General features: G+C 41.6%; 2 protein-coding genes across 3 annotated transcripts; one reads left to right on the top strand and one right to left on the bottom strand.

The window, feature by feature from the left end:
- The first annotated feature begins 1,948 nt into the window (after nt 1-1,948).
- On the top strand, nt 1,949-9,907 carry LOC102715040 (phospholipase A I). Of its 2 annotated transcripts, none has more exons than XM_040525785.1 (18): nt 1,949-2,760; nt 3,421-3,568; nt 3,674-3,752; nt 3,842-3,995; nt 4,087-4,296; nt 4,405-4,650; nt 4,736-4,898; nt 5,007-5,267; nt 5,357-5,475; nt 5,554-5,715; nt 5,868-6,111; nt 6,243-6,379; nt 6,875-7,013; nt 7,126-7,332; nt 7,413-7,872; nt 7,967-8,183; nt 8,253-8,342; nt 9,060-9,907. In XM_040525785.1, exons 1-18 carry the CDS (start codon nt 2,152-2,154, stop codon nt 9,495-9,497), a joined length of 4,083 nt encoding a protein of 1,360 aa, XP_040381719.1. In that variant the 5' UTR covers nt 1,949-2,151; the 3' UTR covers nt 9,498-9,907. The 2 variants fall into 2 exon arrangements, with proteins under 2 accessions (XP_040381719.1, XP_040381718.1); XM_040525784.1 differs by having other exon boundaries at nt 3,671-3,752.
- On the bottom strand, nt 9,857-11,402 carry LOC102705733 (protein LHCP TRANSLOCATION DEFECT). Its single transcript, XM_040525786.1, has 2 exons — nt 11,070-11,402; nt 9,857-10,347 (listed from the first exon to the last, which is right to left on the bottom strand). Exons 1-2 carry the CDS (start codon nt 11,319-11,321, stop codon nt 10,093-10,095), a joined length of 507 nt encoding a protein of 168 aa, XP_040381720.1. The 5' UTR covers nt 11,322-11,402; the 3' UTR covers nt 9,857-10,092.
- Nucleotides 11,403-13,079: the final 1,677 nt, after the last annotated feature.

Below are 13,079 nucleotides of genomic sequence, written 5' to 3'. Positions count from 1 at the left end.
ATATATAAGTTATATGCATTCATCAATTGACGATTTTATGCAAGGTTAAAAAGTCTTAAGGTATAAAATGGAGGTAGTATCATATATATATATATATATATATATATATATATATATAGTTAAATAATAGAAAATCTTATATGTAGTACTAAACAGTGTTATGTAGAAAACAACCTCACCTAGGTAGGTAATATTACCAATTTAGAATATATCATTTTGAATCTACACCATTGAAAAACAGAATAGAAAAAGGTAAATATAAGAAGAGATGAAAGAGAAGCGAACTATTCGAGAACAATAATATTGCTACTCAAATAAGCGGTCATAAGGTGACGTCTCTAAAACTATGACCGAGATGAAAACATGACATTATAATAATTTATAATATAAAGAAATAAATAGATTGAATAATGAACCCATCATATATGACAGTATAGTATAACTTATCAAAGAATAGAATGGAACTTAATATGACAAATTATGAGCACGGTGTATGACTCCATGTGGTTTTTGGAGCACATGCTTTTTCAATCGTAAAAGAATGTTAAAAAAGTTTTTAATTTCCTTTCGACAGTCAAATATGCTAAAATGAGATCCAACTTTCTTCTAATAACACTTATTAGCGGCGGAATCTATAAATCTTTTAAGCCTAGATAAAACCAATTAGAGGTAACAACTAACAAAATCAAACACCAATAACACATCTTCATCTTTTGCCACATGCTAGAAAGTGTGGTTCACTAATAAAGCTCACCATAGTTAACAAACAAAGAAGATGTTTTATACTCCATAATTGTTATGAATACATGTTACTTTCTTCGGTTCTCAACGGTTATTTTTAAGTTTTATTATCAGATAGAAAATTCTTGTTGTTACGACGGTTCTATCGAGGTTTAAGATGGTTTTTTTATAGGTAGCGACGCCTATCAATTCTAAAGTTGAAAAAAAAACATATGTTGAGATCAAAACTAGTTTTTTAAAGTGCAATACACATGTACTGAACTATCTCAATGTGATATCATACCAGGCTTGAATATATCACTTAGGTTGCATTCTTTTAGCAACTTATCCCTAGATTATTCATTGGTTATCACACGCGTATTTTTCGAACCATAAAACAATAAGGCATTTTTTGTAAAAAAAGTTATATATAGAAGATCATCCTCTCAATTTTCAATTCTACAGTAGTTAATTCTATCGTTTATACAATTAAATAGTTATAAAAAAATCAGATAATCTTTCACTAGAACAAGGAACACAACCTCAATGATATTTAATATGAGTAGAATACTACTTGTGGAGTGATCGTTGGAAAAACGGTATATTTATGAAAGAAAAATAATTTATAAATAAAACTTTTTATATATGTATTCTTAACTATCTAAAAGCCCAAACTGAAAATAAACTTTACCAAAATCCTCTAAAATCAACTCCAAACTAAAATTGAAAAATCTAAATTTTGGATTATAAACAAAAGCGAAAAAGACTAAGGTATTGGTCTGCGAGAAATCTAATCTAAAAATTGTTACGGCTTATTCGGTTTAGAGAAATTTCAACCCAAATGAATAGGTAAAATGAAGAAATAGATGTGTATGGCAATGCCAATCTATAGGAAATTTTTCAAGAGGTTTAAGTGGATGGAAATTTTTCTATGTTGTTCTCTCTGTGTTTTGTAGGAAAGAAAAATTTCCTTTGAATTTTTATGATTTATTCGTTTAAACCGAATAACTTTTAAAAAAATTCAATCATTAAAAATTGAATTTTTTCCTTGAATAGGCCGTTAACTAAAACTCGATGGAAATACCGTTACAACCCTGATTACAAGCACTGCTCAACCTCGTGCTCGCACAGTGCGCTTCTAGAAAACCCCGGCCGTGTGGAAAATTTCGGTAGTGGAGATCGTAAGGCAAAACCCCGACCAAAACTCCAAAAAAAAGCAGAGCAAAGAGAAAAAAACAACCGAGGAAATTCCACCGAGACCAAACCAGACCAAACGAACGCCCAACGCCTCTCCCCCTCCGCCCTCCGCTTCCTTCCTTCCTCCTCTCGTCTCGTGATCTCCTCGTCGTCCTCCTCGCGTCGTCCTGGCCCCCGAGCCCTAGCCCTAGCCCTAGCCCTAGCCCCCCGCCATTTGATGCGGGGGCGCCCGCCATGGCGTCGTGGGGCCTGGGCTGGAAGCGCAGCTCCGAGATCTTCCACCTCACCCTCGACTACGGCGACCTGTCCGACGCGCCGCATCACCAGCACCAGCACCAGCAGCAGGTGCAGGTGCAGCAGCCGGGTTCGCCTCCGACCTCCTCCTCCGGCTCCGGCGCGGGCTCCAGCCCGCAGCCGTCGTCTTCGCCGACCGCGAGGAGCCACGGGGAGTTCGGGTTCCGCATCGAGCTCGACTGGTCGGCGGGGGACGACGAGGACCAGGTCGCGCTGCGGCTCCAGTCGCAGCTCATGGTCGCGCTCCCGCCGCCGCACGACGTCGTGTGCGTCGATCTGGCCCCGAGGGAGGAGGGCGAGGAGGGAGGGACGATTGCGGTGGAGATGCGGGTGGTCAGGAGGCGGGAGGCGCTGCGGTCGGTGCGCGTGGCGCGGGCCGTGGGGTCCGCGGTCGGGAGCGGCGACGGCGCCGGGGTGCTCGCGCGGCTCATCAGATCCAACCTCGCGCCCGCGCCGGCCGTCGACGGGGCCGCGGCCACGGGCGTCCCGGTGCTCGCCGACCACTGGCGCTCCGTCGCCGTGCTCAGCCTCTGCAACTGCGGCTTGTTGGTGAGTCCATTTTCCTATTCGTTCGCCTCTGATCCGGACGAAAATCTTCCATTTCGTACGGCCTAGTGTTTTACCACATGCCCTGATCAATGTAGAATTATGTTACCGCTGTGCTGTAGTGATCTAGGAGGTGGCATTGTAGTGTTGTCGTTTTTTGTTAGGAAAATTTGATTGGATGTGTATAAAGGTGACTTGCATATGTTTGGTTGCTTGCTTCACATTCCTTCACTTTTAGCTATAGAGATTCTGATCAGGTTTAATCACACATTGCGCAACTACATCCACTGACAATTTCTTAGAGATGCTTGCCTGTGCCTCTGTGCAAATGTTGTTCTCTTGTCAGACCTCCTTAATGACTTATTTTCGTGAAATCGTGTTTGGTTTCATAATGGTTGTTTGATTTCTTGATTCGTACTGGTCCGTACAATACATCCTGGTTTAGTTGTGCAAAGATGCATGGATGCTTGATGTATTTCTCCAATCATCCGACAAGAATATTTTTGTTTTGTTCGTGCCTTAACCTGTGGCCATGAAAACTAAGTCGTGGACATATAGACTTAACTTGGCAGGTGTTTTTGTTTTAGTTGCGCAAAGATGGGCAGTTGATACATACTATAATGATGAATGATCTAACCATGAAATGTTATATAAACTTGGCAGACGCTTCCAGTTGAATTAACTCGCATCGCACTTCTTGAGAAGCTACATCTTGACAACAATAAATTGTCAGTTTTGCCACCTGAAGTTGGTGATTTGAAGAAATTGAAGGTGCTGACAGTCGACAACAACATGCTAATTTCCGTCCCTGGTAAGTGAACATGCATGCAACTATGTTAAAAACAGAAAGACGTTTCCAGCTAATATCAACTGCCCATGCACTGTTTTAAGATCTTATTTCCCTTTGACCAAGCAGCAGAACTGCGGCAATGTGTTTTGCTGGAGGAATTATCACTGGAACATAATAAGCTTGTCCGCCCATTATTGGATTTCAGGTTATTCATGTCTTACAGAGGCCTTTTATATTTGATTTTTTTTCCTGTTTGTGTCATTAAGCTAATTATTCATTCTTGGTTCCCAACAGGTCAATGCCTAAGTTGCGTGTCTTGCGCTTGTTTGGAAATCCTCTAGAGTTTCTCCCAGAAATTTTGCCACTGCATAACCTTAGGCATCTCACACTTGCAAATATTAGAATTGAAGCACTGGAAAGTCTTAAATCTGTCACGGTGCAAATTGAGGTTGATAACTCCTGCTTTGTTATCATGTTACCTATGTTGTTTCACTACTAGCAACCCTTTTCATAAGTATATGTTTTGGTTATATTTTCAGACTGAAAATAGTTCCTACTTCATTGCGGCCAGGCACAAACTTAGTGCCTTCTTTTCACTTGTTTTCCGGTTCTCTTCCTGTCACCATCCTTTACTAGCCTCTGCTTTGGCCAAAATAATGGAAGATCGTAGCAACCAAATCGCCATTAGCAAAGAAGAAAATGCTGTCAGGCAGCTTATAAGCATGATAAGCAGCGATAATCGCCATGTGGTACATACTTAATGCCCTCAATTCATTTTGCTCAGTGTTCTGTGAAAACAAAATATTCATTTCAAGCATACGGCATTTCCTTTCTTTAATTTAGAAGTTCTTTTGCAGGTTGAGCAAGCATGCCTTGCTCTTTCATCACTGGGATCAGATATTTCATCAGCTATGCAACTGATTAAGTGTGATATCATGAAGCCCATTGAAGCTGTACTGAAATCATTTGATGAAGAAGAATTAGTATCAGTATTGCAAGTTGTAGTAACCTTAACTTTTGTTTCTGATCATGTTGCTCAAAAGATGTTAACGAAAGATGTTCTGAAGTCACTGAAAACACTTTGTGCACACAAGAACTCTGAGGCAAGATGATCTGGATTTAGACTCTGGTTGATGTGTTGTTTGGATACCCATCGGTGAGCTCACTTGTATTTGCTCCATTTTTTAGGTGCAACGTCTATCTCTATTTGCAGTTGGCAATTTGGCTTTCTGCTTGGAGACTCGTCGCACCCTCATGCACTCTGAAAGTTTGCGGGACCTTTTAATTCGCTTAACTTTTTCACAAGAGAAACGTGTCAGCAAGGCAGCTGCACGTGCTTTGGCAATTCTAGGTATGTTTGTTTGGGTGCTGAATCTTGATTTATGTGATCTGTTTTTTGTGTGTTCAATAATCATAACATGTGTTGATTAGTTTTTAAATCCATCTTCAATTTTTTTAGGTGAGAATGAGAACTTGCGTCGAGCAATAAGAGGAAGGCCAGTTGCAAAGAAGGGTCTACGCATTCTATCAATGGATGGTGGTGGCATGAAGGGCCTTGCTACTGTCCAAATACTTAAACAGATAGAGCAAGGAACTGGGAAACGCATACATGAAATGTTTGACCTCATATGCGGCACGTCAACTGGTGGTATGCTTGCGATGGCTCTTGGGATCAAGCAGATGACTCTTGATCAATGTGAAGAAATATACACAAAACTTGGTGAGTATCTTTTGGCTCCTGAAGTTCAGCATTTTCCTTATTGTGTAATTGTGTTACCAAGTTGCAAAGTGCACTGTTGATTTCTCCAGGTAAACTTGTCTTTGCTGAGCCTGCCCCAAAGGAAGAAGTTGCTACGTGGAAGGAGAAGCTTGATCAGCTTTTCAAAAGTTCATCCCAGAGTTTCAGGGTGGTTGTACATGGTTCGAAGGTAAATAACACAATAAAGATGTTAGTGGGGTGGTGTTTCATGTTACACACGATGTAGTGACCAAAGTATTAATTACAGCACAGTGCTGATCAATTTGAGAGGTTACTAAAGGAAATGTGTGCTGATGAAGATGGTGACCTCCTTATAGAGTCTGCTGTAAAGGGCATTCCGAAGGTTTTTGCTGTATCTACTTTAGTCAGTGTCATGCCTGCCCAACCATATATATTCCGAAATTACCAGGTTTGATACCTTAACATATATATAGTTTGTGCATGACCATTTCAATGCTTGTGCTTATTAGTCAGAAAGGGAGGAAGAGTGATTATTCGCCAAAGTCCTTTTTCTCCCTTCTTGAATATTGGACCATCTATTAACCTAATAAAATATTCCAGTATCCACCTGGCACTGTGGAAGTATCATCAGTCATGACAGAAAGTCCATCAATAAGCTCAGTTGGAACGCCTGTTTCTGGTGCCCCAGTCGGTATCAAACCAATTAACACGGTTGGAGCTGCTGTTTCTGGTGCACCTGTTGGTATTAAACGTGGTGCTTTCATGGGGAGCTGCAAGCATCGCATATGGGAAGCCATAAGAGCATCTTCTGCAGCTCCATATTATCTGGATGATTTCTCTGATGGTAAATATCCCTAAACTTAAACATGAATATTGTTTTGTGCAATAACAGTATGCCTCTATTTGTTGGATTCCAAGATTTATTATCTACCTCAGTCCTTATTGCTCTTTTTTTTCCCCTTCATTTCTCTTCAGATGTAAATCGCTGGCAAGATGGAGCTATTGTAGCAAACAATCCCACAATCTTTGCAATAAGAGAGGCACAACTTTTGTGGCCTGATACAAGAATAGATTGTCTACTTTCAATAGGTTGTGGTTCAGTTCCAACTAAGGTAATATACATTACAGTTCAGTTTTCTGCTAATACTATTGTTTGTTACTAATAAATATTGGTGGTGTGCCAAGAAATAGGTAATCCATGTGCTAAAACAAATTATTTAATGAATTCTTCACATTTTAAAGATATATCTCTTTCCCAATTTTGTAATACCAAGAACTTTCTTTGGTTCAATATTGTTCTAGGATGGTAAATTTAGAGGCTAACTTTTAGTCAAGTTCAAATATTAAAGGTTTTTTGGCACACAATATGTGATCATTAAATTGACACAATAATATTTAATCTCTAGTTTATACCTGTTGGAAACCACATATCAAGGCATATATTACTAGAAGAAACACCTGACTAATCCAAGATGAACAATATGTTTTAGTTTGAAAATTTAACTTCTATGGACGTAATCTACACTCCCGGTGCACTCGATGTAATATATACATCTCCTGGTGCATTGCTTATATACATAAGTTTATTCCATGTATTATGTGTCTAGAGTCGTAGAGGTGGGTGGCGCTACTTGGACACAGGACAAGTTTTAATAGAAAGTGCATGCTCTGTGGAGAGAGTTGAAGAAACTTTGGATACACTGATACCAATGCTCCCAGAAATGCAGTATTTCCGCTTTAATCCAGGTAATTTGAGTTCCAAGGATGTCCTCAAACCACAACAACTCGATCATCGTGTGTGTTTTATTGACTTATGAGCTTTGATACTCAAAGAATGGGAATCTTCTTATTGTGGCAGTTGATGAGCGGTGTGGTATGGAGCTAGATGAGACTGATCCTTCTATCTGGCTCAAGTTGGAAGCTGCAACTGATGAGTACATCCAAAAGAATTATCAAGATTTCAAGAATGTTTGTGAACTTTTAGTTCCAAGATACCAAGAGGAAGAAAAATCATCTGAAATTACCAAATCCATGTCATTTTCAAGATTCAAGCCATCAAATTCAGGTTTGTCTTCTCCAGGTTTTTCATTGTGTAATAATCTGAAGGAATATGTGGCTGATTCATTTTTCGATCCTCTATTTCAGGTTTTAGTGAAAGTAATCCTACCTTAGGATGGAGGCGTGTGGTTTTACTTGTAGAGGCTTCATATAGTCCTGATTTTGGGAAGAAAGTAAATCATGCCCGTTCGCTTGAAACATTCTGCTCCCAGAATGGTATTAGGCTTACTCTAATGAACAATGCTTCTGGATTTGGAAAGGCGGCTACCACGCTTCCAACTCCAATTACTTCTCCCTTATTTACTGGTAGTTTTCCATCTAGTCCACTTCTATATAGTCCAGAGGGCGCCCAAAGAATTGGTCGAATTGACCTAGTTCCGCCACTTAGCCTGGATGGTAATGCGAAGTCCTCGCCGCCAACGTCACCACTTAAGTCATGGCAACCATCTGTACATGTTCGATCACTATATGATAAGTTGCAAAATATGCCTCAAGTTGGTGTGATACACCTGGCACTTCAAAATGATTCAACTGGTTCAATATTGAGGTATTTGTGATTAGAAACCTGTGAACATCCTGTGCTCTATGTTTTGTTTTTTATCTCTAGTTCTTATTATGTGATGCAAAAATTACTATTGCAGTTGGCAGAATGATGTGTTTGTAGTTGCGGAACCAGGGGAACTTGCAGACAGGTTTCTGCAGTGTGTCAAAACCAGCCTGTCAGCCATGTTGCATGGATGCAAGAGAAAGGGTGTATATTCCCTGTCAAAGATTTCATGTTTGTCTGAGTTAGTTGCAGAGTGGCCATCGTTTGAAATTGGTGGCATACACCACCGTTACATAGGGCGCCAAACACAAGTAGGAATTTCTTTCAATCTTTATGTTCGAGATAAATCATTTTGTATGTACTAAGCTATCTTTTCACAGGTAATGGAAGATAACCAAGAAATTGGTGCTTATATGTTCAGGAGGACAGTGCCTGCTGCTCATATGACACCTGAAGATGTTCGATGGATGGTATGCCAACATTGATAACTTGCACTTCCCCTGAATTGCGGTTCAAATTCTATTCTTATGTGATGTACTAATTGTGCTTAGAAAGGACATATTACAAATTAAATTGCGGTTCAAATTAAATTGGATTCTAGTTCCCAACTAAAATCTGGTTAGTACAGTACTGGTATTTGATTCCTCTATTCAACTATATGTTCGAGATAACCCTATATATTTTTTCGTGGTGCAGCCATCAAATACCACAGAAGAGATCATGTTTGGTCAGGGTCATTACAGCTATTGACCAAACCAAAATTTGATCATGACCAATGTTCACATGACTGAAAATTTTAGTCAGGAACCAAATGTTAGTCATGCTCTAATTGCTACAGATGCTGTAGCAAAGGAAAAAAATGCATTGTTCACGTAAAGTGATGCTGTTAGAGCAAGTATAATAGCATGCTACAAGCTAAATGCTGATGTGGAAGAGAGAAGCTGGCTATAAGTTTATAGTCAGCTCAGACACAAGAACCAAGACACCATGTGAGACAAATATATGGGTCCTGCATTAAAGATGAAGAGCTAACCGTTATATGAGCGGGCTATAAGAAGACTACACGGAGTCTTATAGCCAGCTTGTTGGCTATATTATTAGCCTTGCTCTTAGCATGCTTTTGCTATTTGCATTTACAGTTTAGGCACTATTTAGTGCTGATCCATTAAATGCATTTGTTTTCCCAGGTTGGAGCATGGAGGGAGAGGATAATTGTATGCAGTGGCAAGTACGGCCTTGCTCATGGCCTCGTCAAGGCATTTGTGGATTCTGGTGCCAAAGCTGTCATCTCGTCATCCATTGAGCCTCCAGATTCCCAGTCTATAGTATACCATGGGATGGATGTAAATGGCAACCTTGAGAATGGCAAGTTTGTCATCGCCGATGACGAAGCTTCTGAGTCAGAACCCGAGCCCGTTAGCCCCACAAGTGACTGGGAAGACAGCGATGCGGAGAAGAACGGCGATCGCAGCAAAGATACTGATGATGAGTACATGGCTCAGTTCATCTGCCTCCTCTACGACAAGTTGTTCCGCGAGGGCGTGACAGTGGACACAGCTCTCCAACAAGCGCTCAGGTCACATCCAAAGTTGAAGTACTACTGCCATTTACCCAATGTTTTGTAGGTAGTTTACATTCACAGTCCATACAGAAATATACCAAGATGAATATAGAAGAAAGGAATAATAATATGATCTGGTGGATTCATGACGGGGGTTATAGAGTTTATACTCGTATTCGTTGTTGAGGCGGTGATCAGAGACTGTTCTCCCCAAGTGAATCTTTCGGCGAATGCCGTTGTAATACTAGGGTAGTAGTACTGGTACATAGTGCATGTACTGACGAGTTAAGCCTAAACAATAAAGGATGAAAGTTTTGCATGCTGTTGCAGTGATGCTTTGCCTGAAGTTCAAGCTGTTGCCTGCTGCTAGGGTTTCGCATCTTAACATGTTAGAGCTTCCAATCCTATGGGTGTCCACTCCTGTATCCAAACTCTTCATACTTCATGATGAAATACTCATAACATCAATTTCTACAGAGCATGAGGTCACACAGTGAAGAAAGTGAAAGATACAGATGAAGGTTACTACTATCTCTTGCATTGGAAACAGCCTGTGACTCTCCCGGCTAAACTCTACTACCAAACAAAACATGAAAAAAGATTTAAGAAATTTAAAGTATACTACAGCTGAGTCGTCGTCGTCGTCGACGGCCAAGTGATCAGGCCAAGGTTTTGGCGAAGCCGAGGATGAAGTCCCTGGTGTCGTCGGAGGCGCGGTCGAGCGCCGTCCGGCCGTCGACGTCCTTGACGTCGTACTTGGCGCCGGCGCGGAGGAGCTCCTCGATCTTGGGCTTGTCGCCCTCGGAGGCGGCGAGCATGAGCAGGATGTCGACGGGGTGGATGTCCTGGTTCAGCAGCGCCTCCATCTTGTCGTAGGTGCCCTCCACCGCCAGCATCCCCATGTAGTTGAAGTACTGCAGTTGCACGCACATGTTCAGAATCCTTTTGCTACTTCAGAAAATCGAAATTTGCTCTGAATCGAAATTTGCCATGTCCAGATGCTATTCTTCAATCTGAATGTGCTAATCCACAGCTTCTGTTTTCCGGAACTGATATCTGGATTAGCATATTCAAATTTTTCAGATGACCTACAGGCTGAAGCTATAGCTTGTTTTTTTATGGTGACGGAGGAAGGATCGAGAGGTTATCTGAGTATTATAATAGCTACTTAAAGGTATAACAAAAGATCATGATGAAGAACTTCATATAGGCTTTTTTTATGTATAAAACACACCGTTTAGGAGGTTAGAAAGTGTTGGATTCTAGCGTAGGCATTATGCATGAAGACTAAATTGTGTGGTGTGATTGTTTTTCTCCCCCTTTTTGTTACTGGCAAGTGGCCTACATGAGATTATATATAACAGAGTAGAAATGAAATGGGGCATTGCTGTTACAGGTAACAATGTTGGCCTCAATTCAACTCAAACGCTGCATCATTTGCGCTCTTAAACCAAATACAAAATCGGGTTGTCTCACATTAGAATCAACCTTAAAATTGACAATCACCAAGTTAGCACTAGTAGTGGTAGGCTAGTATCTCTGTGACATTATTGCTTGCTTAGCAAACTCATCAGCTCATCCATTCCCCCCGGCCATGGATGGAAGAGCAACCAAGAAACAGAGCAAAAGCACTGACCTGCTCGACGTCGTCGCGGTCGAAGTCGTCCCTGCCCTGGCTGCCATAGATGCCGGCGCCCTCGGCGTCCTTGTTCCCGAACTTGAAGAAGCACGTCGGCCCCACCCTCCCGCTCTCGCTCGCCGGCACCACCGCGCTCAGCCGCGACAGCCGCACCCACCCCAGCCTCGGCGGCGCCCTCAGCCCTCCCGCCCGCTGCGACGGCGAGGCCGCCCTCGCGCTCAGCTGGAAGGTGCACGGGATGGACGCCATGGCCGATGGCTTCTCGCACGTCCGGTGCAGAGTAGCGAGAGGTGGAGAAGGGGGGAAGAGATATATGGAGGGAACGGATAAGTTGTATGTAATCTCAAACTGCTCGTCACTTTAGAGTCTGAACTGATTGCTGTCAGGCTAGAGCATCCTAGATGTCTAAAATTGATCTATAAAATTGAATTTTAAAAATTAAAAGTTAGAAAATATATCTCCAATAGACTACTAAAATTAGCTTACTTACACATATATAAAATTAGCTTATTTATATCCTAAAATTGAGGCAATAATATATGTTCCTAATACAAGTTATTTATTTTTAAATTTCTGTTGAAAAAGTGTGTAATTTTTATGTCTAATATTTTTTAAATGAAACCAATATACTACCTTTTTAGAAAGTAAAATATTTAGCGTTCTTTTAGAGATGCTGACACTGCCTAATTCTGAATCTTTCGTTATGGGGCTATTTGGCTGTCAATCACACTTTACCACCGTGTATTAAAAAAATCATACTTATCTAAATTGAGAACATCAAATTCTTAGCCACGCGAGGGCAAGACTAAGAAAATATTGCCATATTTTTTTATAGTATTTAGCATGAGGGGTCTAGAAAGAAATTTGTTAAAACTCTGACGGTAAACAAATATATGTCAAGTTGGTTAAACTTCGCTAATATTATATATAACAATGCGTGGTAAAGTGTTCGCCAGGAACCAAACATTCCTTATTTTTCTTTCTCCAAGTAAGACAGGACATGAGGTGAGATATTCAAAAGGTGCTGCAGATATGAAAAAGAAAGTGCACGATGGATGCCTAATCTGTGAGATATGGGTCGGTGTGAGATATATTCAAGCTTGGGCTTAGACAGCTAATTACCATGTGAAAAGCCAGTGTTCGCAACCTCGTTGTAGGGTTTAAAATGATGGATTTGGTGGAATTCGATGAATTCCATTCAAAATTTGACACAACCCGAGTGTTTGAGAGATACCTGAATTTTGGGAGACAAAACTAGATGAAATTTGAACGAATCTGTTAGCCCTGAAAATGGGCACATCTGGAAAATGTGAAAAATGGCTCTGCAACTTTGCATCCTTAGGGTATTGCAAATTGAATAAATTGTAGAGAAAGTAAGGTTAAATGTTGAAAGATAGATTTTTTCGGTGCCACATAGGGACAATAGCATACTGCCTTCTGTCCATTCCTGGAAAAGGGAATCCGTGTGCTCAGCTCTCAGTTTGGGCTTTTGGCAGCTCCTACCAGCCTACCACCTGCAAAACATGTAAATTTGGGCTTTTGGCGGCTACCGCCTGCAAAACAAGTAGCGGCAGGCTTTACATGTCAATCATGCAGTATTTTAGAGCATAAATAATGCTCCTACGTGACGTGGGTGGTTTCAACAGGATGCTTGTGGCTTCTGCAGGGGATGATGGCCTTGCCAGAGAAAAGCGTTTGGCCACTCGTGAGCAGTCGCGTTGGGGAGCTTCTTGCCCAGCCATGGCTTGCAGCGGCGTTGGTGGAGCTTCTTGCCGAGGTTGCCACCGCCAGTTGCCGCTACAAAGTTCCCGCTAAGTCGGAGGGCGCGGTGCCGGCGGAGGGGTCGGAGGGTGCGGCACCAGTGGAGGAGGAGGACGGAGACACCGCCGAGCTCCGCCGTTCCCGACTGCGGCTAACACCGTCGATCTACACTGCACCGTGCCCCCGAGCCGTCGCTGTCGATCTATGTTGGCCAATGCCACAGAACCGTCGTCGATCTACGCGAGA

The sequence above is a fragment of the Oryza brachyantha genome, chromosome 7 (assembly GCF_000231095.2).
Source record: "Oryza brachyantha chromosome 7, ObraRS2, whole genome shotgun sequence".
Taxonomy (NCBI): Eukaryota; Viridiplantae; Streptophyta; class Magnoliopsida; order Poales; family Poaceae; genus Oryza; species Oryza brachyantha.
Note: the sequence above shows the minus strand (reverse complement) of the source record. Positions and strands in the feature narration are given on the sequence as shown.

Excerpts from the sequence above, each read along its gene's own strand:
- LOC102705733 (XM_040525786.1), bottom strand. The coding sequence starts at position 11,321 with ATGGCGTCCATCCCGTGCACCTTCCAGCTGAGCGCGAGGGCGGCCTCG. Across the intron at positions 10,348-11,069 it reads ACCGCGACGACGTCGAGCAG|TACTTCAACTACATGGGGAT; the intron begins GTCAGTGCTTTT and ends GTGCAACTGCAG.
- LOC102715040 (XM_040525784.1), top strand. The coding sequence starts at position 2,152 with ATGGCGTCGTGGGGCCTGGGCTGGAAGCGCAGCTCCGAGATCTTCCAC. Across the intron at positions 2,761-3,420 it reads TCTGCAACTGCGGCTTGTTG|ACGCTTCCAGTTGAATTAAC; the intron begins GTGAGTCCATTT and ends TAAACTTGGCAG. Across the intron at positions 5,716-5,867 it reads ATATATTCCGAAATTACCAG|TATCCACCTGGCACTGTGGA; the intron begins GTTTGATACCTT and ends AAAATATTCCAG.